The sequence below is a fragment of the Pipistrellus hanaki genome, assembly GCF_964339955.1.
Source record: "Pipistrellus hanaki genome assembly, chromosome: 6".
Lineage (NCBI taxonomy): Eukaryota > Metazoa > Chordata > Mammalia > Chiroptera > Vespertilionidae > Pipistrellus > Pipistrellus hanaki.
The window spans coordinates 72,949,617-72,975,955 of NC_140508.1; the positions used below are offsets into that span (position 1 = coordinate 72,949,617).

General features: G+C 55.3%; 1 protein-coding gene across 5 annotated transcripts in view; it reads right to left on the bottom strand.

Annotated features, from left to right (window-relative positions):
- CTIF (cap binding complex dependent translation initiation factor) overlaps positions 1-26,339 on the bottom strand; it is a 222,083-nt gene that overhangs the window by 66,379 nt on the left and 129,365 nt on the right. For all 5 annotated transcript variants that reach the window (XM_084887413.1, XM_084887414.1, XM_084887415.1 and 2 more), the window contains 2 exons: positions 11,269-11,761; positions 9,482-9,781 (listed from right to left, as the gene is read on the bottom strand). In XM_084887413.1, the coding sequence (XP_084743539.1) occupies positions 9,482-9,781; positions 11,269-11,761 (793 nt within the window). The remainder of the gene's footprint in view (positions 1-9,481; positions 9,782-11,268; positions 11,762-26,339) is intronic.

Below are 26,339 nucleotides of genomic sequence, written 5' to 3' on the forward strand. Positions count from 1 at the left end.
GCTCCCTTTAAGAAGGAGACACCTGTGTTCACCTAACCCCCCCGATTCTCTACTGTGAGGCATTCCCAAGCGTAACATCCTACAACTTCTCCTAAGTGTCTCCCGGAAGCATGGTGTCTGTTAATCTCTCTGGTCTCTCGTCTCTTCTCTGGAACAGGAATGGGCTGGGTGGGTCATTTGTAGAGCTTTCCTTTAGGCCTACACTGTTATGATTTTTAATTTTGGGATTTAATTAATCTTGGGATGTTATAGCTCAAGAACCAACAGTGGCTCCCAGTCCCACTCATAAAGTCCAAAACCTTTTGGCCTCTCAGGTTCCCACTGGCTGCATCTCACAGGCCGTCTCTGACTGTCCACGTACAGCCCTGACTCCCGGTCAGGCAGCATTCCCACTGTTCCTCACTTGCGTCATTTCTTTGGGCCTTGGCTCGTTATAACTTCCCCACTCCCGCCACGGAAAAGTTTGGCAGTCCCTAAAAAAGTGAAACAATCTCCATGTGATTCAGCAATTCCCCTTCTAACTCTGTATCCGAAAGTATTGAAAGCAGGGGCTCAAACAGATACCTGACCTTGAATGTTCACAGCAGCGTCATTCACAACAGCTAAAAGGGAGAAACAACCCAAATATCTACCAACGATGAATGAGTGGGTAAACAAAATGTGGTGCAGCCATACAACAAAGCCTCACTCGGCCATGAAAAGGAAGGACCTTCTGACCCATGGATGAACCTTGAGGGCATTGTGCTAAGTGAAAGAAACCAGGTATAAAAGGGCAACTACTGTATGATTCTGCTTATGTGCAAACTCACGGAGACAGAAGGTGGAGCGGAGGTTGTGGGGGGCTGGGAATTACTGTTTGGTGGCCACAGGGGTTCTGTTTGGGACAATGAGAGGGTTGTGGGGGGGAGTATGAGGGGTGATTGTGCTTGGTGCCGCTGAACTAGGCACTTCAAAATGGTTAAAATCACACATGTATGCTGCATATATCTACCACAATTTAAAAAATCACCAAGTAAAAAACAAAACAAAACACCACATGAAGCAAACCAACAACAAAACTGCCCTTCACTCTCCTTCTTACCACCTCCCTCCAGGTCCAGCTCCCAGGCGAGCCCTTCTCACGGCGAGGCTGAGGCCACGGGGCTGGGCAGGCCTCGCAGGCCCGCACGCATTTGCAGGGAACACCCTAGACTCCTTGGGGCCTTGAGGGTGTTGGGCCCAGAGGAGGACCTCGGCAATCACTCAAGACTATTTGCTTCCCTTTGGAAGAGTGACCCGCTGCTGACCCCTCCCTGGCCCGGGTCCACCCGTCTTCTCCCTCTGCGGTGGCGAGGAGCCTCCCCGGGAAGCCAGGGACAGGGTGGTGAGCAGTTACATAACCCGCAGGGAGATTTTTTTCCATCGGCTCGGGCTGTGCCAGCTTTCCAGCGGCGGCCGAGGCAGGTAGAGGCGCCCTGTCTGGGCCGGCCGTGCCTGGGCAGGGCGGCGATGCTGCGATCTGGAGCGGCTTAGCATAGCTCAGATTCCCACTGGCGGCTGGGGGCTGGCCACTCGCTGAGCTGCGGACGGATCTGCTGTCTCCTGCTGGCCGGCTCGGGGGAGGAGGAGGTGCTGGGGGTGAGTTGCCAGCCAGCCAGGGGTGACCCTCTGGGGGCCCAGGACACCCGAGCCGGCCTTCTCCGATAACCCACTTATCTGCAGGCCTGCCTTGGCGTGGCAGCTTCAGACAGGGCCGCGCCCAGCCAGGTTCTATCTGGGGATTTAGCAGGAAAAATGAAGCCGGGTGGGGGGTGAGGGTGTGCAGGGAAGAGGACACAGGCCTGGCAAGGGACCCGGGCGATGGTGAAACCATTCCTGACCTCGGTAAAGCTGCCGGCCCAGAGATGGGAGGGGGCAGAACGCCGTTCCATCCCCTCTGCTGCCCACCTTGGTCCCCACGGAACTGGGCTTCCGGAACCAGGCACTGGATGCCTGCCCAACACCAGCTAGGTGCTGCCACAGTGGGGGGGTCGGGGCGGGGGACGGGACACAAAGACGACAGGACACAGTCACTGCCCCGGGACACCTGGGGACACAGTTTTGGAAAAGGAAAGGCTGACTGGCAGGCGGCTGTCCTGGGCGCCTCTGGGACTGACTGGGGCTCAGTGATCACTTTCCTCCTTCTGCTTATTTTCAGATTAAAAACACAAAATGCTATTTCCCCCTGATCAAGCCATGAGCGGATTCTGTCCCACAGAACACCCCCAAGTTTCAGAGGGGCTTTCGATTTAGCACTCTCAGGAGCCCCCACCCCCAAGCCGCACAGTCAGAGAAAACTGGTTGGAACGCTCACTCTGAGGCAGCCTGGCCGGGGCCTCGGATAAGACACCTAGCCTTGGGCCAGTACCCACACCTGCACAGCGGAGTAGACGGGGGGTGGGGGTGGGGTGGGCAGAGTCACAGAGATGGCACCGAGCACAGGCCCTGCCACGCGGGTGGTGGACAGCTGATGCTCGGTAAGTGTTTGCTGAGAGGAAGACATGAGGATCGGGAGAAAGAAGGTAATGTTCACTCGTGCCAAAGCGAGTGTGGGCAACAGGCATGGCGAGGAGACACTGGGCTCCCCGCTCTGGGGCTCGGGGAGGTGGGCCAAGAGCCTTGGCACCAGCCAAGCACCATTCTCCCCATCAGGGCGGCCAGGCCTGCCAAGCGCCTGTGACAACCAGTCTCCATGACAGGTGAGGCAATCCTGCCAGTGCCCACCCTGAGGGGACGTGCGTGCCAGCCCTGCATGGCCCTCGCAGGTCAAGACCTTCAGCACGGGCACTGACGGTGCACAGGGTGCTCAGGAGCCAGCCGGCAGATGGAGCAGCCTGTTTTTGTAGAGAGATATTTGGGGGGGCCCCAAGAAACCCCCCTCCCTCTGCCCACGAGGAAAGCAGCAGCGGAGGAGCTCGGGGTGGGCCCTGCCCAGGGCTGCCCTTGGCCTCAGGAATGAGCAGAACAATGCGCTGCTATCCCTGGGCACGCCCGGCCGGGCAAACGGTAAAATTAGTTTGCATGCCTGGCGTGCAGGGCGGCTCAGCGGTGGGCGTGGGGAGGGAGGGAGGAGCTCTGATCAGGGAGGGGGAGAGGGTGTGAGGGGGGTGCGCAACCTTGGGCATAACAGCTTGGGGTTCACCCGGATAAAGCAAGTGGAGATGCAAAGGTATTTCCTTGGACCCCCTCGGCCCTCCAGTGGCCCAGAAAGCTCAGGGGCTCAGAGACCACAGGACACTATGCAATTATTCTGGATGGCTGGGTTTTGAAATCCCCACGGAAAGCTTCCTTCACGAGGCAGATTCCTGATTTCCTCAAGCTTCTGACCTTTAGAAGCTATGGGGGGGGGGGGGTATTGTAGTATGGAGTGGAGCCTGGAGCTTGGGTGCTGGGCTGGCCACCCCGTTCTGCCCCATCACTCTGGGTGGGGCTCGCAGCCTTGCTGAGCCACTAAAATGTCCATGTGGGGAAGGATTCCTCCCCGGAGAGCTTCTGGAGAGCGGAAAACCCACCGCACAGCAGGGGGCGCCGGGTGGAGGGCCCCGCCCTCCCTGGCACAGGCACTTACCGAGCACCTACTGTGTACACGTCGTGCTGCCAGGAGCTGGGGGCCCCTGGAAACCCAGGCATGATTCCTGCCCTTAAGTTTACAACTGAGAGCTGGTGAGGACTCCCGGCACCCCGGTCAGCCCCTTCTTCCTTTCCTCTGTAGCCGACAGGGTCAGGAGGCTACACTTCACGCAGAGGGGAGGGTTTTGCTTTTCTGGAGACCTTGAGACAACCAGGAAAGTAGGTTCTCCTCCCCGCTCACCCACCTCGCTCAGCGCAGAGTCCAGACCGGCCCAGGCTCTCCACTCAAGCTACAGAGGGGACTGGTGCATCACCCAAGCCCTGAAGATGGATCTTATCCTCTGGTTTATGGAGGGGGACAGCCAGGCCAGCAAATCCCAAGAGCCCCTTCCGGCACGAAAACTTAACAGTTACAATCATTCCCAGAGATACCCCCACCCCCACCCCCCGCCCCGCCACCTCCCAGAGGCCCCTCGGCGCCCCTAACACCGCTCAATAGCGTTTCTGCCTATTAAAAGCCCTGATGTCCATTTCTGAAGGGGCTGTCTTCTGGAAGGTGCCGGCAGAGAGCGATTTATTTTGAAAGTCTGGTCACATTCTAGATTCCCATTTTTGCGTGGTCTTTTCACAACCACCCTGCTGTGTTTTTTACTTTTTTTTTTTTTTCCCCTCTCCCCTTCAAAACAAGGTATTGCATCCTTCTGTTAGAGGTGTTGTTGGCAACGGTTGCTAGGGAGAGCTGGGTTCAGTTACAGACACACTGATGCCTGCTCTAATAATACTTTGCTCTGCATAGCTCGGATGCAGACACCTCTTGGCTAAACAGGGCGCACGCATTTCAACAGAGGAGGGCTTGAACTTGTACCACCCAGGCATAGCTGGGCGAGGAGCGCTCCCGAGCCCCACGGGACAGCCAGGGGTGGTGACAGGGCCGTGCTGGGCGGAGGGGGCTCAGGCCTCTAATTCCTGCCATTCCGAACGCCCCATAAAAAGAGGCACGCTCATTCTTCCCCTTGCCGCCGTGAAACTGGAGCCCTCGCCCTGTTACCGCGCAATTCCCTCGCGAGGAGCCAGGCAGAGCTTTGGTGGTTTCCGTAACCCGGGGGGCCCCGGGCGGCCCACATTCTCCTGGAAGTCAGAAATCACCACGCCATGTCCTCTCCCGGGTGTGGGACTTCACACACATGAAGAAGCCGGGAGCCGGGCGGGAAGGGCGGGGAGAGGCGGGCTGGGCAACGAAGGGGGGATCGCTCCCCAGCTTCCCCTGGGTGGCCCGGCCCTTGGCACAGCCTGGGAATGTGGGTGGAGAGCGAGGTCCTCTTCCGACCACATGTGATAGCTGCTCTCACAAACATCTGAGGCCAAGAAAAAGGAACAGGGCGGGGAGAGGTGCTGAGGACGGAGAGAAAGGGGGTCAGTGGGCGAGGAGAGGCGGCGTGGGGCTCCGCCTGGTTCGCCCGGAACCTCGGGACGACGGTGAGGAGCGTGAGAAACGGGCCCTGGGATGCCCAGACCTGCCTCCTCACTGCACAGAGGGTAAACTGAGGGAGGGCGGAGTGAAGGGCTGTTTCAGCTGCTGATGTTCTTCAGCGTTCTCCTCCCCGCTCACCCACCTCGCGCAGTGCAGAGTCCAGCAGCTGGCACCTAGGTTTTGACTCACTGAAGGGGAGACAGGCAGGACCAGCTGGCTCGTAAGTAAGTGGCAATGGTGGCACAATCAGGGCATCTCTGGAGTATCTTCCTAATGGTGGTGCTCAACCTACTGCACCACAGATTCACTTGGGGAGTTCTTTGCAAAAGGATGCCCATGTCCTGGCCAGTGCTGCTTAGTAGTTAGAGTGTCGGCCCACATACCAAAGGGTCTGGGTTCAATTAATCCCAGTCAGCGGCACGTGCCTGGGTTGCAGGTTTGATCCCCGGCCTACTTGGGACACGTGCAGGAGGCAACCAATTGATGTATCTCTCTTACATCGGTGTTTCTCTCTCTCCCCCTGCTCCTTCCCTCTTTTCCACTCTCTCTCTACAAATCAATGGAAACAACAAAAAGGATGCCCAGGCCCCATCCCCGGACAGTCTAATTCAGTGGGCTGGGATAGGGGCCCTGCACACATGCTTTGGACAGCTTGACTGAAGCACGGGCCTAAGGAAAACCCGGGATTCCCAGGCTGGATCCCCACTTCCCACAATCGCACTGATAGAAGCCTGTGCCTTGGTTGGCCCATCCGCAAAACTGAGCCATCACCTACGGCCGTCGAATGCCCCGTCACCGGCCAGCAGTGCCAGCATCATCGGGGAGAGTGTTAGAAAGGAGACTCGAAAGTCCACCAGATCAGAGAACCTGCATTTCAGTAAATCCCATGTGACTCATAAGCACATTCAAGCTGACGCCAAACTGATCTAATGCACACTCTTAGTTGGCACATAATGGACACTTAAGAAATGTCTATTTATCAGGTAGAATTTTACTTATAAGAACACCACCAAGAGAAGAAGAACCACATCGCAGGCAAAAAGATCCAGTGTAGATGTGACAACTGGAGAGCGTGTTTTGTGCTGTAGGATTGGTGACAGGGGTCCACAGAGACCCCAGGGTGGGTCTCTGGCCTCACCATAGCTCCTGGGGGCAGTGCCTCTGGCTCCCTTCAGATGACAAAGCTGAGTCTGGCTGGGAAGGGTTAAACGTCCTGTGACCTCCCCCCTCACCCTACACCCCCCCCCCCCCGCCCCATTTCCCTCTCCACAGGGGCTGCACCCCAGCCCCGAAGGCAGCCCTCACACAACCTGCCCCCACCTCCCAGGCTGCCAGCTCCCACTGCCGAAGCCCAGGCGGCAAACGCGGTTGGCCAAGGAGGGCAGCAACCAGAGCCAGCTGCTGGGAGCTGTGCTCCGCGGGCACTTCACACCCCGGGCCCTTCGCAGCCAGCACCAAGCACTAAGCCGGGTCTCAGAACTTGGACGTGGCAGCAGCAGCCAAACCTGGCCCCACGAGGGGCGTTTCAGAGGCCACCAAACTGAAGCGGGAGCTGGCAGGGGACCCAGTGGCCGTGGCCTGGCGTGGAAGAGGCTGAGTGTGAACCTCAGAGGGAGGAAGGAGGGGGACGGGCTCTGGGGCTGGGCCCAGGGCGGCAGCAAAGGGCTATAAATCAGATTCGCCAGAAGACTGAAGCTGGTGGAAGAAGACATCCCTGTGGGTGTTGAGGAGGGAATGGGCTTGAGGAGCCACGCTCTCTGCTCTTGTACTTTGTGAGTCTGGGGTGGTGTGTGGCCAGGAGTCATGCCGCCTGGAAGTCCACACCCACCGGCCACTTCCTGAGCTGTGAAGAGGAGTGGCAGGGCCCATGGAGGCCCAGCAAGACACGGGTGGTGGCCTCCTCGGGGCCTGGTGAGCGGAGGTGGGGGGGTCTGTAAGGAGCTGCACATCCAGCCTGCCTTCCTCGGGAGCCCAAGGGGCCCTGAACGGCGACCCAGGAGGCCCAAGTGCCCAGCTCATGCCCCTGGTTATGCCCTTCGAGGGGCCCCCTCCTCAGCTTACATGAAAGCTGGGGTTGGGGGTGGTGAAGAGGGGGAAGGCAAGGACGTTTACATTTCTAAACACCTAACCCACAAATGCTCCTCGCAAGCAAACGCCGTGGGAAGCTCTCCTCTGCCCAGAGACAGGGGGCCTCAGGAGGCTTGGCACACCTTGAGCCACAATATGGGGGGAGCCAGTTTCTGAGGACCAGGGGCACCCAGGGGGACCCAGGACGGCTTCATGCCAGGGCCCGGTCGTGGGAGAGTGAGGAAGGAAGAGGCCATGTGGCCCCTCGCTCCCTCCCCAGCCCGAGTCATCTCCCACAGCACAGAACCCTAAGGCCCCCGCCACCGGGTGCTAAGCAGCTGAGCCCTGGCCCAGCGAGAGCGCAGAGCCAAGCTCTGGCTGACGGTGTGAACCTGGTCGAGAAGCCCTGTTTCTCAGCTTTCAGCTTAGTCCTCTCTCTCTCCGCCCCGGTGTTTGCCAGACGGTGTCTCTCAGCACAGCAGTCCCGCGAGAAGCCATTAGCGGTGTGTGTGTGTGTGTGTGTGTGGTGTGTGGGGGGTGGGGTGGGGTGGGGTGGGGGGTGGGGTGGGGGCTGTGGGGAGGACTGTGCTGAGTTCAAGGCAGCCTAACAGGTTCCCTTCCTCTGCCGCGGGCCAGTCTGCATGTGGACTAATGGAGAGGCCAGTGTCGGGCCACGGAGCCCCTTTTGTGGGTGAGCATTTGCAGGACTGATTCCATGAGGGGCACTGTGGGCGAGGCCGCTCTAACCTGGGGTCACTGGGAGAAAGGCCTGACCTGGGCAGGATCTTGGGCAGTCCCGTGGTCAGGCTGCCCTTCCCGGCTGGTGCATCACTCCATGCCCTGTGTGTCCGTCTGTGTGGCTTTGGCGAGGTTAGCGGGATCTGGCAGCCACTGTCCAGAAATCTTGCCCTATCCTGCCCCTTCTCAAGAAAGGACGAAAGCCAAGGCCACCGGCCACAGGCTGATCCCACCCTGGACTCCCCGATGCCACCCCCCACACACGCTCCCGGGACATTCCGGCCTGCAAGGAACATGTCCAATGTGCAAATCCCTCAGGTAATGCGGGAATTCGTCACCAGGGGAGCGTGGGCGATCCAGGAATGGGAACCCGATCGGGGCCCGGAGCTGGAGACGCAGCCCAGGCCAGCCAGCGAGGGCTCAGGTTGCAGAGCGGGCTCCTCGGAAAGAGGAGAGGACAGCGGGATGGGGCCCTCTGGGCTGGGCGTGGAGAAGGCTCCTGCCTCCCTGTCCTTAGGGGAAAGACAGCAGACCACGGGCAGGGTGGTTGAGACCAGGTGGCCATCTGTCCTAGTTCACACCTGGTGTCTAAGGGGATGATGAGCAGGGACCCTCTGGCTCGGCCCTGTGGTTTGGATGACCCACTGTACGGTCATCTGGTGAAGAGAGACCCGCGTTAGACTTTTCCAGCCTTAATGCGCAGAGCTTGTAAGCTACTGCTCCCCTGCACTGCAATTCCTATCCCGACTAGTCTGATGTTCAGAATAAAAGTAGAGATGGCTCCTCTCTAGTCAAGAATAGACCCCGGCCTGGCGTGGCCACCATGCCCTGCTACCTGCTACCTGTCCCTGATGCCACCAGTTCACCTACTACCACCCCTGGTAGCCCAGCTGGCATCACCCCCCCCCCCCCCCCCTTCCAGCTCTACACTCGAGATGAAACTGTGCTGGGCTCAGTCTAAGTGCCCATGCTCACACCTACTACACACTCAGATGCAGCCCCGGGGGCGGAGGGTTTTCACTGGGAAAGCACCAAGGAAAAAAACTATTAAATCACCACGCTCCCTTCTGCCCCATGAGGGTTTCAAGAAGCTCAGAGCACCAGCAGCCAGGCCAGACCTTCCCTGCTCAAGGCCCTTGTACTTCCTGCTCAGACCCATCTAAGCACCAGCTACAACCAACGGCGCCACCTCCAGGGGTGGGGGCTAGGGGGCTTGGGGAGACGGGGAGCGAGGAGAGAGAGAGAGAGAAGGCCACCGCAAGGTCGTGTCTACTCCGACGTGAGAGGTCAAAGCACAGGCTGCCGGAGACCGCGAGCCAGCCGCTTATCATGGAAATAGAACGAGGCAGAGGCCGGTTAAACATGACGCACCTATAAAAGTATATTGGGCCACCGTAACCATGGAGCCCTCACACAAACACACGTAAATCCGGCCACTCAGCCCTTGCCCCTTGAGTGCCTTCTTATTTTCTATAATTAATCGGGCAAGGGCGGAACTTGGGAAAAGTTCAACCGTGGTCAGAATTTGCAGCCTTCTCTCTAGTAATAACCCCAGGGGCAGGGTGGGGAAGTGGGGGGAAGGAGGCGGCCGGAACCGCAGCTGCCGGTGTCGGTTACCTGGAGCATGTTGAGCAGCAGGCTGCGGAACTTGGTCCCCTCCACCATGAAGAGCGCCATCTTGTCGCAGAGCTTGGCGGCTGTGAAGGCGAAGCTGCGGTCGGACACGGCCTTGTGGTAGATGGTCCGCACGATCTCGCCCAGCATCTCCTCGGAGTTGGTGGAGTTCTGGGCCTCCTCCATGAAGGTGCTGAGCTTGGCGTCCACGTCGCTGCTGTTGTTGCGCATGCTGTTCAGGATCTCGATCAGCTTGTCCATCTTGTTCTGCTGGGGGGCGGGGGGCTCCACGGCCACCTCGTCCTGGGGGCAGGCAGACAAACCGAGGTCCTGTGTATGTTTGTGTGTGTGTGTGTTTGTGTGTGTGTGTGAGTGTGAGTATGAGTGTGTAAGAGTGTGTGAGTGTGTGTGTGTGTGTATGTGTGATTGTGTATGTGTGTGTGTGAGAGTGTGTGAGTGTGTGTGTGTGTGTGAGAGTATGTGTGTGTATATGAGTGTGTGAGAGTGTGTGTGTGTGTGTGTGTGTGAGTGTGTGTGTGTGTGTATGAGTGTGTGAGTGTGTGTATGTGTGTGTGAGTGTGTGTGTGCGAGTGTGTGTGTGTGTGTGCAAGTGTGTGTGTGTGTGCAAGTGTGTGTGTGTGTGTGTGTGTGTGTGTGTGTGTTGGGGGAGTGGCCTGTACGAAAGGACCTGGCCCCACCTTCTAGAACCTGGGTCTGGCTCCCCCCAGGAATGCTGACCTCCACCAAGAACCCTCAGCCCAATGCTCTCTGCTGCCCTTGCCCTTGGCCCCTCTGACATCCCTTTGAGTGAGCTCTACCTCTCATCCAGGATTCTCACGTGTGTGGGTTCTGTTTGTCTACGTGTCCACCCAAGGTCTCAATCCAGAAATGGTTTAATAGGGCTTACAGAAGATGAAATAAGATAACAAATAAAAAACTGGCCCAAACAGAAGAGGAGGGCAGGAAGACTAGGTCGGGAAGGAAGGTGGCATCCAAAATGCTTGCTGTGCTGGTCAGACGCACCAGGGAGTAGCTCTAGGCTCCTGGAGCCCACGGCGGTTGTGTTCTCTGGACACAGGGCTCCCTGTGGCCACGGCCACGGTCACGGCCACGGCCACCGCTGTGTGTCCCTATGGAGACTGGGCTGGCCTTCTACCCACAAACACTACACACCAAAGAACCCTCCAAAATGATGGGCCCTTCCAGGAGGAAAATCTCAGGTAGAAAGCCTACAGCCTCCTGAGGTTTCAATGCCACGGCCCCAGAGGCAGGCAGGAGGAGGAAAACGGCTGCTGACAGTCACAAAAGTACTTGCTCAGGCACAACAGGCTGGTGGCCGAGAGTGTGAGGGACTTAACTGCTGGGGTGTGAGGGCTGGTGATGGGCAGGATCGAGGGCATGAAGGAAGGTCTGCACTGGCCTCTGTTCTCAACAAGGAGAGCTCTGGGCTGGGGCAGGGAGTGAGGTTCCGGAACCTGCTCTCTGCTTGCAGGATGTGACTTGGGCAGTGGTGTCACTCTCCGTACCTCCATCGCCCCCAGACATGGCCTCTTCCTCTTTCCCCTCCCTTTTCTGCTGGGGGCTGGGACCACGAGCCCACTTGAGGGTCCAGAAGCTGAGGAGCCAGAATGTGCTGGAGGGGCTCATGCCGGTGCCAGGGGTCCCTAAGGCAGTGGCGGCTCCCGCTTCTCTCTACAGGGCGCCCCAGGCCCTCAACCCTGCGCCCACCCACCAACGTGCCCGCCTCACGCGTGCTCCCCGGTGGAAGAGAACAGTGAAAATGCAATTACCGGTCCCTTTTCCTTCAGCCTCCGCCGCAGCCTGTCTTTGGAAGACGGGAGCAGGGTAACTTTGGGCCGCTCCCCGATGCACTCGAGGGTAACACTGTCTTTACGCTTTGCCTCGGCCTCCGGGGCTCCCGGCTGCTGCAGGGGCAGCCTCTCAGAAGCAGCTGGGGCCAGGCCATCGGGGCTGTGGGGGGGCTCGAGGCCACTGTGCCCGGTGTCCCCCAGGGCGTCCTCCAGCTTGGGGCTGTCCGCGGTCACGGTCTCCTTAGCACTGCGCTGGGCGCCCGCCTCCCCCTTGTCGCCGGGCGGGTGCTTCATGTTGCCGTGGTGCCAGCGCCGGTTCTGGCTGTAGCCGTGATGGGTGGGCCTCCCTGAGGGGTGGGGCGCCGAGCCCCCCTGGTAGGACTTCTGGTGGTCCCTGTTGTGTTTGGCACTGCCCGGCTGGTGGTCACTGTGCTGCTGGGGCTTGCTCCCTCCTGGAGGCCTCTGCTGCCGCCTGCAAACCACAGGGAAAGACGGAGAGGGTCACTGGGTAGGCTGGGCAGGGTCCCTGCACCCAAACACTGAGAGAGGGGTTTACCGAGCTGCTCATTCCGTCATTCTGCCAACACCCCCACAGGGTGCCTCCCGTGTGCCAGGCTCTGTGACAAGGCCTGGGATTCAGCAGGGAATGAGATGACAGGTCCCTGAGATTATAGAGGGATTAAATCAATCCTTGGCTAAAATAAGTATTTTATTCCCCTGGTAGAGTATGCATTAGCATATGTGTGGGGAAGACAATTAAAACAGTACAATAGCTGGGCAGTGCGCCCTCCTAACTCTGTCTGCAGCCACTCTGTGTCCTTTTGAAGCGACTGTTATCATTTTGTGAATCTTCCAAACATACTCGATACCTGTCCTGGCAAACAATATACACACAGACCTGCATCTGATAACAACTATCCTGTTAACAACTTTAAAAAAAATAAAATCCTCAACCAAGGACATGCTTAGAGAGAGGAAGGGAGAAAGAGATGTGAGAAACATCGATCGGTTACAGGGGCTCAGACCCACAACCCAGGTATGCGCACTGACTGGGAGTAGAACTGGCAACCTTTCGGTGCCCGGGACGATGCTGCTCAACCAACTGAGCCACGCTGGCAGGGCTCCTGGTCATGACTGTGAACTATAATGACTCTTGAAAAGCTGTATCATTTGTTAAACAACTTTTTTTTTTTTTTTTTTATATTTTTACTCCCCAAACACAATTACAAAATATGCTATAAACAGTTGTCATAAACTGAACTGTGCTCCTCCCACCTCAGTTCATGTGTCAAAGCCCCAACCCCCAGAACCTCAGAAAGTGACTGTGTGTGAAGACAGGGCCTTCCTGAAGGCGATTCCGTTAAAAGGAGGCTGTTAGGATGGAGCCCAATCCAATGTGACTATTGTCTTTATTTTCAGAATGTTTACTTATTGATTTGAGAGGGAGAGGGGGTGGGGCGCTGACCCCCCCTGGAAGGACTCCTGATGGTCCCTGTTGTGTTTGGCACTGCCTGGCTGGTGGTCGCTGTGCTGTGCCACTTATTTATGCACTCACTGGTTGATTCCTGTACATACTCTAACCAGGGATCGAACCCGCAACCTGGTGGGAATGCTGCTCTAACCAAATGAGCTGCCCGGCCAGGGCATGCTGTCGTCTTCCTAAGAGATTAGGACAGACGTGCTCATGCACAGAAGGAGGACCATGTGAGGACACGGCGAGAAGGTGGCCATCTGAAAGCTGAGAAGAGAGGCCTCAGAAGGAAACCAAACCTGCCGACATCTTGATCTTGGACCTCCAGCCCCCAGAACTGTGAGGAAATAAATTCCTATTGTTTAAGCCACCCAGACTATGATAATATTGTTATGGCAACCCGAGCTGACAAACACAGAAGTGATATTTAGCATAGTGACTTTATGCGAAGACAGGCTCACCGATATACCTGATACAATACTTGCTAAGCAGGGCATACCATATGGGACAAATTTGGGTTGTGTGCCACAGGGCAAGCCAAATATTTTGATTTGTGGATTGAAGACAAGCGATTTGGTGATCTTTGCATCTTGTGCACAGGGATCTCCCGTCCCCGGAAGGCCTGTGTTCCATCTCCTTCTGTGCCACGGCTTTATGTGAGTGCCGTTGGCGAACAAGATAACCACGGGCCTCTCAAAAGCTGTAAAGTCAGAAAGACGTTAACTTCTAAAACACAAGGCCCACACCGTCCTCCGGGACCTGCCTTGCATTGCATCTCATGAATGGATTACATTTGTTCCCTTTCACATTATTATCACTGATATAAACTCAACTTGAATGTTCACCTGATAATTTTGCATCTGTGAAAATTTAGGGGTACCTTGGGCTGGGGTTGAACATCATTTCCCCATTAAAATGAATTAAAAAAATATATATTTTTGATAACATTTTTAAAAACAGCTTTCTCGAAGTGGCAGGGTTTTTAGGGAAAATTAGTTGTTAAGGCAGAGACAGGTGTATGGCGTTCATTTTGTTCCCGCACAAATGATAAGTTATAATACACTGAGTACAGTAGTTCCCCTTTGTCCGCAGGGGAGATATGCCGAGACCCCCAGGGGCTGCCTGAATCCTCTATACACTATGTGGCTTCCCCCCCATTACATGCAACATTCTCACTTAAAGGAAGCACTTCCCGGCTTCTCTGTGGCATATCCAAACGGCCAGTGGCACTGCGCTTGCACTTTGGGGCATTCAGTAAAACAAGGGTGGCTTGAACATGAGCACGGTGATACCATGCCAGTGGATCTGATAACCAAGGTGGCCACTAAGTGACTAAATGGTGGTGGGGGCACGGAACAGCGTGGAGACACGGAACAAAGGGGTGATTCATGTCCAGGGCGGGAGGGAGCGGTGGGATGGTGCGTGATTTCATCACGCTACGCAGAGTGGCGTGCAATTTAAAACATATGAATTATTTATTTCTGGAATTTTCCATTTATATTTTCGGACCAAGGTTGACCCTGGGTAACTGCAACTGTGGCAAATGAGACCGTGGATAAGGGGGACTGCTGTATGAGAAGCAGACATCTGTATGGCTCTGGATGGAAATTGGACAGTTGGTTACAAAAGCCTCTATGACATGCAAACCACTGGGCCTTGCATGGCAATTCCACTTGCGGCAATTTACAAAGGAAACAACCCAAGACGTGCATAGGGATGCAGGTATAAGGATGCTCCTAACGGCCATGCTTGTAGCAGCAAAGAAACAAGATGGAGCAATTAAGAAGGTGGTGAAGGAGTTCACTCTTGTTGATGGAAGAAAGCACGTGTTGCAATGTGTGCAGCACAAGTCCGTTTTTTTTTTTAAGGCAAGTATTTATATGCATATAAAATTCTGGAAGGATACATGCCACAATGTTAACAATGGTTTTCAAAATGAACATGCATTTATTTTTCTAAACTTTTTATATAGAGTCCCACGTAGTTGTAGGAAATATTGCAGAGAAATCTTTTATATCCTTTACCCCGTTTCTTTCCATGGAAATGTCTTGCAAAACTACAGTACAGTATTTTTGACATTGATACATTCAAGGTACAACACATTTCCATCACCACAAAGATCTTTCATCCCCCTCTTTAATGGTCACACTCGCTTCCCTCCCACTGCCCCTCCTTAGCTCCCAGGAACAACTCACCTAGTCTCATTTCTACAACATTGTCATCTCTGGAATGTTACATAAATGGAATCAAAAGTCCATTGGGATTGACTTTGTCTCCTCAGCATAATTCCTGGAGATTCGTCCACATGGCTGTGTACATCAACAGCTCATCACTTTTCACTGCCGGCTAGTATTCCATCGTGTGGATGTACCAGTGAGTTTAACCATTTACCCGTGGAAGGACAGCTGGCTACTTCCGGTTATTGGCTATTACACATAAAGCTGCTAGGAACACACGTGTATGGGTTTCTGTGTGGACACAGTGTTTGTTTCTCTGGGATAAAATGGAGCCTGGGGGCACCACTGCTGGGCCCCAGGTTGGTTGCGTGTTTATTTTTTTACGACAATGTTGAACTGTGTCCCATCTGACATTCCGTCAGCAATGCAGGAGACGGTCCCTGGCATTCCTTGCTGGGTACTTTCTCAGCCCCACCCGGTCCCGCTTCTCCTTTCTAGACTCTAAGGACTGTTCGTTCTTTTTCAGTCCATTTCTCTCTGTGGCTCAGACTGGATCGTTTCTATGGCTCTGCCTTCCAGGGCACCAGCTCTTCCCTGGCTTCCCTCTGTGCTGCTGAGCCTATCCATTGTGTTAATTTAATTATTACGTTTTCATTTGGTTCTTTGTTATATCTTCTTATTTCTTTGCCAAGGTCTATTTTTCACTTTGTTTGGAGTGTGTTCCTGATTTGTGCTTTGCAGCTTTTTGATGTTGGCTGCTTTGAAATCTTAGGTGATTCTAACATTTCTGTCATCTCAGTATTGATATCTATTGTCTCCTTTCATTCAACTGAGGTTTTTCTGGGCACGACAAGAGGTTTTCAGTTGAAACATGGACACCTTGGGTATTCTGCTGCGAGACTCTCACCCCGTCTCCTCTGACCCTGCTCTGGTGCTGGGAAGGGCTGTTCCACCTCGTGGCTGCCAGAAGGGGGGCAGAGGTCAGGTTCTCCCTGGGCTTCCTCTGACACCCCAAGGGGTGGGAGTTCCGGATGCCCACAGGGTGTCTTGTTCACCCTTCTGGGGAGGAGAGTGGAGCCTCAGCCCCTCACTTGGCCTTTGCTGGCATGGGTGGGGATGGAGTGAGTATTTTCTGGGGCATTTGCCTGGAGCAGAGCAGCTATTGTCTAAATTTCCTGTCTTGTGACCGATGCCCCTTTCCTGGCCCTTCAGCTACGAAGGGCAGGCTTCTGTTTGGGCTTTTTGGGTCTGCCTGTGCTTATTGACATTTTGGGTTGCCGGCTTCTCCAGCTCCAAGTCTAGGATCTATGAGGCCAAGAGAAAAACTCAGGCCAGTCACTATCCTGTCATTCCTCAGGTGCCACGGTCGCAGCCAGTCTGCCTTCTCTCCACCTTTTGGAGCCCTCTTACGCTTGTTTTGATAGACAATGTCCAGGGGCTTTATTGTCTGTATTATTTTAGTAGTTTAAGAGTCATTATAGAAACATTTACAGCAGCCTTGTATGCTGAATGTGAGGCCTGCGTGGTATTTTCATCCTTGTCTGGGTTCGATCTCAATGGGCTACTGCTTTAAGTTCCCAACGATGGTCAGTTTGATGGACGGCAGGGGAGGGCTCACCAGCGTGGACACCCAGGGAAGAGATGGGCCCCATCAGCAAAGCCAGCCACGGAGTCATGCTCCTCCCAGGGATCACCACTGGCCGGGAGAGCCACTCCATGGCCCGCCGCCTCCCCAGGGCACCACTCGCCTGTGACTTTGGTGAATTCTCCCTACTTATATTCTTAAATTACTTTTAATTAATTGGCCCTTTCCCCTTTCGTTCTCTTTGTTCTTCGAGGGCGTGAGTAATTTTTAAGCCCAGAGAAGCACTTTGGAAATTCCCTGGCAGATAATGTTTGATTCTTACAAGTTTTGTCATCCTTATTTAGAATTTCTGTGGTGCCTGCAGCTATGGCCCAAGACTGCCCCCAAGAGAGTGGCTGACCCAGCCCTTCCCAGCATTTGTCTCCAAACTGTCTGGGTTCCCAGTTCCCATACCAGGGATTTCCCTCTCTTCCTCAAATCTGCCCCCTCCCCCCCAATCAAACAAAACACAGCAAAACTTCCCTCTCCCTGGAGGAGGAAGAGGTAATTTTTACATGGGGGCTGGGGGAGGTGGGAAGGTGGGGTGTTGTCAAGGCTCAGGAAAAATCCAGCTAGGTCTTTGCAAAGCTTCTGCTGTTTCTTCCAGGATTTTGTTGTTGTTGTTGTTGTTGTTGTTGTTGTTGTTGTGTGTGTGTGTGTGTGTGTGTGTGTGTGCTAGAATTCCATGTCCTCCTAGTTCAAAAGATCTTAGAGCCAGTTAGCCCTGTCAATACAGCAAAGACCAAGAATACCCAGGTGCTGGGCAATAGTAAGTCTTCTCAGACTCGCACTGGGCAGGCCAGACTGACCGAGTCAAACAGAGGAAGGCTGATATGGTGCCGGGCGATACAAAAGGTTAGCTGGGTGGCCCCTAGGAGAGTAGGGAAAAGCCAGATGCCATGGAGGCAAAGGGCACAAAACCTCTTCTCCCCTTTCCTCCTTCCTGCTCCAGGCCCTGCTTTGTTCTCTGTGGGCAGGCGGGTCAAGACCTTCTTCCCGTTTTACAGATAAGCCAACTGAGGCTCAGTCAGGTTAAGTCTCACACCAGAGGGCCTCACAGAGGCTCTCAGACGTGTGCCCAGCCTGTCAGCTCATCACAGCACCCAGTGCCCGCTCACTCTCACATCCAGCCCTCTTGGGAGAGAAAGACTGAATTACAGCTGAGACCGGCTGTGGTGACAGCCCTGTGAGGCCCACATCCTTGACCTGGGAAAGGACTGAGAGGGCCCAGCCCACTGGAACAGACTCGGGACTGGGCCTTGGTCCCTGACAACGGAGATCCAGGCTTCCCTGCTCTGGCCATTCACAAATATTTGTCGGCTGCCTGAGCTGCCAAAACCAGTTCCTTTCCCCGGTGTGTGCTGGCCCTGGGCTTCGGCGGTACCTTCCTCCAGGGTCCAGCTGGCTGCTCCCCAGGAAACCTGTGGGTTTAGGTTTGGCTGGGCTGGGGAGACGCTGCCTTTGCTCCCAGCAGCCGGGCAAGGAAGGCGCACTCGGTGTCGGATACACGGACATGTGGGTCCATGTTTTGGAGACACATTAGGACATGCAGTCCTCAGCCCCACAAGCAAACGAGGGGGTGGGGATCCAGCTCGCTGTCTGTCTATTATGTTCCAATCTCTCCAGGGAGGCTTTCTCTGGTGGCGGTGGGTGGGGGACAGCTTAGGAGATAAGATTAATATTCCACTTGTGCTACTGGTAACACCTGCTGTTAGGGAAATAATGCTCTTTTTACTGAGAATGGAAATGTTAGTATGCCGTTTCCATCACTCATTTAGTTTATTCTTTCTTCTCTGGGTCCTGAAATCAGACTTCTTGTTTCACTCTTTCTTTTATTTAAAAAAAAAAAAAAAAATTCTGGGAACACCACAGCTGCATTTTGGGAGGTGGGTGTCGGGAGAATAACTTCAGATTTTGTTTTGAGAAATGATTTTAACAGCAGTCCAAATGCAGACAAACATCTCTCTGCTCATTTTTTATTTCATAATCATTCCCAACTAGATATTCCGAGGGCCACCGACTTATTATGGTCCCCTCAAATGTCGGGCACTTTACCACATAATTTGTAGGTCTGCTTAACATTTTCTGAAAGCAAAATTCCTAGGGCAAGTGGTTTGAAAACTATTCCCGGGTTCATATTTCTTGCCTCCAGGAAAAGTGATGACTGCTTATTCGGGAGCTCCGGCGCCTCCGTTCCTGCCCACCTCCACACGCCCAGCACTCACCTTCCCCGCCCCAGCCACCTGACAGAGCGCCAGCAGAGGTGAGGCTCAGGCGCAGGTGCAGGTCGGGGGGGGGGGGGTGAGGGGGGAGAGGGGTCTGCTGAGCTTAGGGGGGCCCAGGATAAAGGCTGCCCGTCACCCCAGTTTGCAGAATGATGCTCAGTGAGGGGAAGACACAGGGAAAAATGATTTCTCTCTTCAGGCAGCCAACCAAGGGGAACACGATACTGGCTCACCAGAGGGACAAGGATCAGAACAGCCCAGATGAACTGAGCACCTACTCTGCGCTTGGGGCTGAATAGATGATGGAAACCCACTCAGAGCCCAGCCGGGCCGCTCATAGCTGGGAGGCTCGGGGGCATTTGCCTCTCTCCGTGTCAGTTCCCAGCTGTGCCGGCCCCACCTCAGGGCTGGCTGCGAGGGTTACCCGAGTGACAGTAGGACAGTTTTCCAGATGGGAGAACAAAGGCTCAGAGAGGTTGCTTTGTTCGCCTGGGGCTGCTCAGCTAGTTTGCTGCACGCCTGTCCTAGCGCCCGGTCTGTGCCTGCACACGTGGGGCGGCCTGACCGCTCTCTGACCGGATTAACGGTCACTTGTCCGAGGTCTCAGCGCTCCCAGGGGCACCGAGGGCATCATGGCAAAGCGCTGATGAGGGACCACATCCTGGCAGCACCATACGGGTGAGCTTTCTGGACGCCAGGCCCACGCCCCCCACCGGGGTCTCGGGACGGTGCCAGGGGAGAGTGCCCTGTGCTTCAGAGAAACCCCTGCTGCCCCGGACGGTCAGCCCAGCTCTGGACTCTCCCACCCCAACAGGCTGCGGGCTCTCCTTTCACCTAGAGTCGGGCAGGAAATAATCCAAGACGGAGGCGTCTGCCAGCCAAGGCAAAAGTTCATGCGAGAGGTTCGGGGTTTCACTCGGGGCCGAAAGCTTTAGAAACCAGATGTTCACCTGGCCACGGGATGCTCTGGAACGGAAAAGAGGGGGTCGGAGCGGCACCCCTGCGCCCTGAACGCAGAGGGAAGACTTCTCACCAACCACACAATGACGGCACCAGGGAGCACGAGGGGGAGGCCGGCCCGGTGATCGCTTCACTAACTCCGCGTGTTCGGGACTCGGCTCTGCCTGGGGGTTACTCAGGTGGCCACGGGCTTGCCCAAGGCCACGCTCCGGGAGCCCTGCGAGGGAAGTGGGGTGGCGGCCACAGAGCTGTGTGCTGTCCCTAAGGAGTCTCTCAACCACCTCTCCTAATCCCATACTGGCTTCAAGGCCCAGCTCTGCCCAGGAGCCTCCCAGCCCTTAGGACCCCCCTCCCCCATCCCACCTCCGATTCCGCATGGGACCTCCCTAGTCTCTGCCACAGCCAGACAGCCTGGTGTGCTCCTCACGTAAGCCCTTACAGCACCCGCTCCCATGGGATGAGGCAGAACCTTCTCTGAATCTCCCTGGGGTCTGGCATGGGGCCGGGCACTCATTCCTGCCTCAAGCGAGCCCGGAAACATGCCAGGCCCTGGGGACCCAGCGCTGACTCAGACACGGGGCTATGCCCTCATGGCGCTTAGAATCCACTGGAAGAGGCAGATGCTGATCCGTTAATCCCAGAAACGGTATCTGGCCACAACTGGGAATAGGAGTCACGGAGGAAAGGAAGCAGAGAGCAGCACAGGGGTTGTCTGTCCTAGTCTGGTCTCGAGCAGGATCAGCTACTTAACGTGCGGCACTCAGTGCAAAATAAAACGTAGGCCTCTTATTTGAACACCATTAAGAATTCCAGGACAGCCACGGCAGCACACACCCCTGACGCCAGCCCCGGCTAAGGGGGCTGCTCGGCGGAACAGGATCGGACCTGAGATCACGAGGACTAAAAGCAGGCCAACGTGTACGGGGCACTAACCATGCGCCAGGCACGGCTCTCGGAGAGGGAGACTGTTGCTAGCCTGCTTTATAGCGAGGCCAGGGAAGCATAGGCAGGGTAGGGACTTGCCCAAGGCCACTCAGCCTGCAAGAGGCAGAGCGTGGATTTGAATGAAGAGTCTGGTCTTAGCCTGTGTGCCCTGAACTCTCTCGCCCCACAATGGTTGAGGCCTGTTTGTTCCAGGGTCTCCGGGGCCTGGGGCAGCCTGCACTCCTGGTGGAGCCACTGTGACCAAGTTCAGAGGAGCCCAGGCCTTGGTGAAAGCCTGTGGGGGGAGGGGCTGCGGGCTGGCAGCGGGGCCGGATCTGCGGAAGCAGAGGCCGCAGGCTGGGCTAAGGGCACGGGGCGCGGGGAAGCTGGGCCGTGGGAGGGAAGCCTGGGAGGGCTTGGACGGAGCTCTGGGTCGAGGTTTGGAAATCCGGCCTTGCAGCCTTGGCTCCGCGGCGTCTGGGGCAAACCACAGAACCACGTGTGGCCCTCGGGTTTCCATCGCGCTGGGAATGATCCTGCCCCTCCCTACGGCCTGCCAGTTCCTGTGGTAGGGCCTGTGGGCAGGGCTGCTGGTGGGGCTGAGTTTTCGGGTGGCCCCCTGGCTCTGGGGCCGCGCGCTGGGGGAAGGGAGCAGGCGCCACAGGCCCTGGCTACTACCTTCTTCCATCTTGCAGCACGGCAGGCCCTGGGGAAACAGTTCTCTTTGGGGAACTGGATGGGCTCAGCCTCACTCATTTCCAAGGCCCTCCTCGCCACCCCACTGGCAAAGCCACGAGCTCTCACCCACCTTGCTCAGCACCAATTTGCTGGGTGGTTTGCCAAAACCAGCCAACCCCCCCCAAGTCTCAGTATTCCTACCTGCAGGATGGGAATACCTCGCCCCCACTCAAGGTGTTCCTTCAGCAGGGAAGGTCCCACATTCTCCACATCACATGTGTCAAACACAAGGCCTGTGGGCCAAATCCAGCCCGCCAGGCCTTGCAACGTGGCCCGCACCGCGCTGTCATCACTGCACTCCGCTGTCAGTTTATGACATTGTCAGTTTATGACTGTTCAGTAAACCATTCGGCCCGCGATTTAGGCTGGATTTTAGATTTTGGCCCCTTCTCTGATTGAGTTCGACACCCCTACTCCACATCCTGCCTGGCCACAGGGCCGGTCTGGCTACCATACAACGAAGCCCTGGAGAGCCTTTGGGGGACAAAGGCACCGCCATGGAGAGGCATTATTTCTGCTCCAGGGTGAACGAGGCATTCCAAGAATCCCTGGCCTCCTGTGTTGGGAGGCGGCCGTGATGTCATGGGAAGAGCACGCGGCTGCCCCGGCCGCGTGTTCCCAGGGGAAGGCCCTCGCCCTTCCACCTGGCCCGGCCAAGCCTGCCGTCCCCAGGTCCGGCCTGTGGACTCTCAGTGCAGCCTGCCGGCGAGGCCGGGCATCCGCCGAGCTCTGTGTCCACCAGGGCGCTCTCAGAGCCCGTGGCCACGGCCACGGACGCAGGTCAGCCTCAGCCGGGATGCGGGCGTTTCCACGTGAATCAACTCCAGGAAGCCAAATCTGGCCGTGCCACCCTTCTGGAGCCTTGAGATTCTGCCGGCTCCCACCCACTGTTCCTAAAGATCCGAGGACGCCCCCAGCCCCGGGTGTGAATCTGCCCCACCGCGTTGCCGCCTCCCACCGCCCCTCACTGCCTGGGATACAGGTGGTCTCCGCACAAACTGCTGGGTGTTTATCACGAGGCGACACCCTGTCACAGTTCAAGGCGCAGAGGCAGGAGCTCGGCCACTCGGGTTCAAACCCCGGCTCTGCACGTCTTGCTGAGCAACGCTGGGCAAGTTCCTTAACCTCTCTGGGACTTCGCTTCTTCGTCTGCAGAACGGGGACAAACGGAGTGCCCGTGTCACAGGGCTCCGGCGTGTTTGAAAGGAGTGGATGTAAATGTTGTTTCGGTGTCTGGTTGTAGCGATATGACATTGTGGGTTTTCCCAACAGTACGGGATCAGTCCATCCGCGCCTCAGAGGAAGGGGTGAGCAGCAGCACACCCACAGCACAGGTCAGGAGCCTGAGCTGCGGGGAGACGGGCTATTTCAAATGTTAGGGATCAAGGAAGAGACCCCAGGATGCCCAGCTCCTGGTTTCCGCTCTCATTTTGGCCTCTAAGGGCTACCTTTTGGACATAGTTTCTCACCATGAAAGTGTTCGTTGTCAAGTGCTCACTGCCATCCTCCCAAGGGAAACACTACCCACGGGGTCCTTACACCTCCAGTGACTTCCTTTACTCCCAGCCTGAAGCCTGGCCATTAGCATCTACCCAGGGGGCCAGTGGGCGTGGGCTGGCCCCATAGGAACCAGCCTTTTCTCCTCACCTGTTTGAATCTCACTGTCTCCATGCAGCGGAACAGCCCTCACACTGGAGCAGGCGGGACAAAGAGGAAAGGGGACGGAGAGGGAGTCCTGTGAGAGTTTTAGATCCCGGATGTGACCGACTGTCCAATGGCTGAGGCCTTCAGAGCTGTGTGGGAAGGAAGGCCAGGGGCTAGCCTGAGCTCACCGAGTGGAGGCCCTTCCTCAGAGCGGGAGCTGCGGGACCGTCTGGGAATGTGCTGAGCACCCTGTCACCAGAGGCGCCCAATCACTGACCAACAGTTAGTTCTGGGGACCTCCTATGCCTCATCTGCCCATTTTTGCAATCGGCACCTCCTCCAGGAAGCCCTCCTGGGTCTCAGAAGTGCTCCCAGGAGTTCTCACCTGGAGAGGCAGCACAATACAGTCAGTAACAACTTGGGAATCGGACACACCTAGCTTCAAACCCTGGTTCTGTCCAAGTCTGGCTGGTTGGTCTTGGTCAAGTGGCCTAACTTCTCTGCTCCTCAGTTGTTGCATCCATCAAATGGACCTCGTGACTGGAACGTAAGTGAGGGGTAGACCTGAAAGGGTTGAGCCCATTTGTACCTCTGCCTTGGCTGGCCCTGAGGGACTCCCGGGAAACTGAAAAAAAAAAAAACACAGCTCCCTGATGGGAAGCAGAGGGTCTAGGGCGGCCCCTGAGCTGGTTCAGCTTTGTGGGCAGCAATCTTCCAGGCTCTCCGGGGAAATGCTGTCGGCTGCCGCCCGTACCAGCCCATCAGCCATCACATCCCCGCCACCTCCTGGGACAGCCTCCTCCCTCCCAACTTCATTACTGACAGGTCTGCTCTGTCCCCGAAGGGCCATTTTTCCATCCCGGGAAGGAGAGGAAATGTGAAATGGAGTTAGTTGGAGCCGGGCCTCCCTCGGGTCCCATTTTTCAGCCAGGGCTGGTGGAACTGACAAGTCTATGGCGAGACGTTACGGCAGACGGAGAGCCACTCAACAGCTTCATGCACATCGGGGGCCCCGCCCCCGCCCAGCCGTCTCGGGACACGGCTGCCCAGCAGATGGGTTCTTGGGCTGGAATCTTCCAAAGAGCAAGGAGGATTGTAGCCGAGTGCTGCAGCCTTCACACTGCACACCAGAAACATCAATCTGCTAGGCTCTGTCTCTATGTCCAGGGACGGTCAGCCAGGCACCGGGACCTCCTCTTCCTGGCTCCCCAATGCTGGGGTCCCGAGGCCTAGAGCAAGGAGTTTAAAACCAACCAGAGACCCTCTCTGACAACGGGACGACCACCAGTAAAACTGGAAGAAATGGCGGAACTAGAAAATCATTTGGCAACCGTCGTCATCCTAACTGTTTCAAGCAAGAGACGTCAACGGGAGCCAGTGGGGTGAAAGTTGGAGAAAAACAGAATGTTGGCACGGTCTCATAGCATCTCCCCACAAGCTATTTCTTCATTACCGAGGGGGATCTCGCAACTTTACAGTGGAGAACCTTGGCAGGCGCTGCCTTCACCACGCCATCAAAGCCAACATCACCGGTCAGGAGGCGGAAAAGCAGCGTGGCTCTCCCGATGGGAGGCCCGAGAAGGCACGGCCTCACCCGCCTCACCCGCCTCACCCGCCTCACCCGCCTCACCATGAGGACGCATCAGAGAAAGCCAAACTGCGGAAAACCCCACTAACTGGCCCCTCCTTAAAAAAGGCAAAGCTATGAAATACATGGACTTGGGAACTGCCCCCCTACCCCCCCCCCCCCCATGAAAGAAACTAAAGACACACGAGGCCGAGGAGGAGAAGGTCCAAGAGCAGATAACAGCATTGCGTCTGTGCTACTGGTTTTGATCATTGTGACGATGAAAAAAAAAAAAAGTCTTTCTAAAGAAACACACTGTGAAGTCTTTAGCAGTGAAAAGGCATCATTTCAGCAACTTGCTCTCAAACAGCAGAAAAAGTATATGAGACAGAGAAAGAGAAAGCAAATGTCTGTTAATATTTGAGGAATCTGGGTGAAGGATATATGGGGGGGAAATTTTTTTTTTTTTTGTACTATCCTTGCAGCTTTTCTGTGAGTCTCAAATTCGGTTAATAAAATAAAGTTTTAAAGAAATGAGTAGAAGTTTTTGAGAAGGGGAGAAATGGAGAGGACATTCCAGAGGTAACACCAGACTCAACAAAGGCGTGGGGGCCATTTTCTCATCATTTTCTTATGTACCAGGTGGCCAAACAATATGCAGAAAACGGACCACAGAGCGGCCTGCTTCCCGAGCAGCAGGTACGTCTATAGACCCCGGACCACTGGGGAGCTCACTGAATGTTTTTGTCCTCACGACCCTCAGAAAGTCCTTAGTGGAACTCAAACATGTGAGTACCACCTGCAGGACAGTCATACCCTGCATCCCGGGGACACAGGCCTGGCGGACCCCGTGCGCCACCCGTCATACACAAGTTCTCAGACAAAACTCGCAAGGTTGAGCTTCCCAAGGCAAGACTCCGTTCTCTGGTGAGGGCCTGGATGGCACCCACCAGGAGACCCAACTCCTCCATGAGGGGCATCAGGCATGTTTTTTTATTCTTATTTTGATACCTGTGGAAACTGAGGCAGTGCAGCGAGCTGGTCACAGCTTTGCTGAACTTTTGCAGTCCTGAGAACTCCTGTCACAGCAATATACAGGGTGGGGCAAAAGTAGGTTTTCAGTTGTGAGGATGCCAATCACAGAATTTGTGCTTGTGTTATCATTTGTTAAACTGTACTATTTTCCTTACGAACAACCGTCAACCTACTTTTGCCCTACCCTATACCATTTTTCAAACACCCCTAGGAATTAAAAACCTAGTTTGCCCCTTTCAATGATACACAATAAAGAAGTTATTTTATGGAAAACATGGTTTTTTAGATTGACATGTTATTGGGAGCAAATTATAAGGTTCCTGTTTAATATGATCTTTAAGAACATCCGTGAATAAAGGCAAAATTTGCCCTCCCCACCCCCTTATCAAGGGATGCCTTCTCCTTGACTTACTGTAAATGAGTTATGAAAGCAAAAGCATGCTTTCCTACAAAGACATTTGAAAGTGACATATCACCATTACATTGTGGCTTTGGGTCCAGCCACGCACTTACATGTAGGCTAGCGTTTGACTATATAAGGCAGAGAAAGAAACCAAAAGCAAAGACGGACCTCATGGCCCACTGTTGGGAATTCTTGTATTTTATGTTTATTTGATTTTTAAAAATAAAAATCAACTGGCTTGTTTTTGCAATTTTCTTGCTTTGTTTCTAAATGATGAGACCC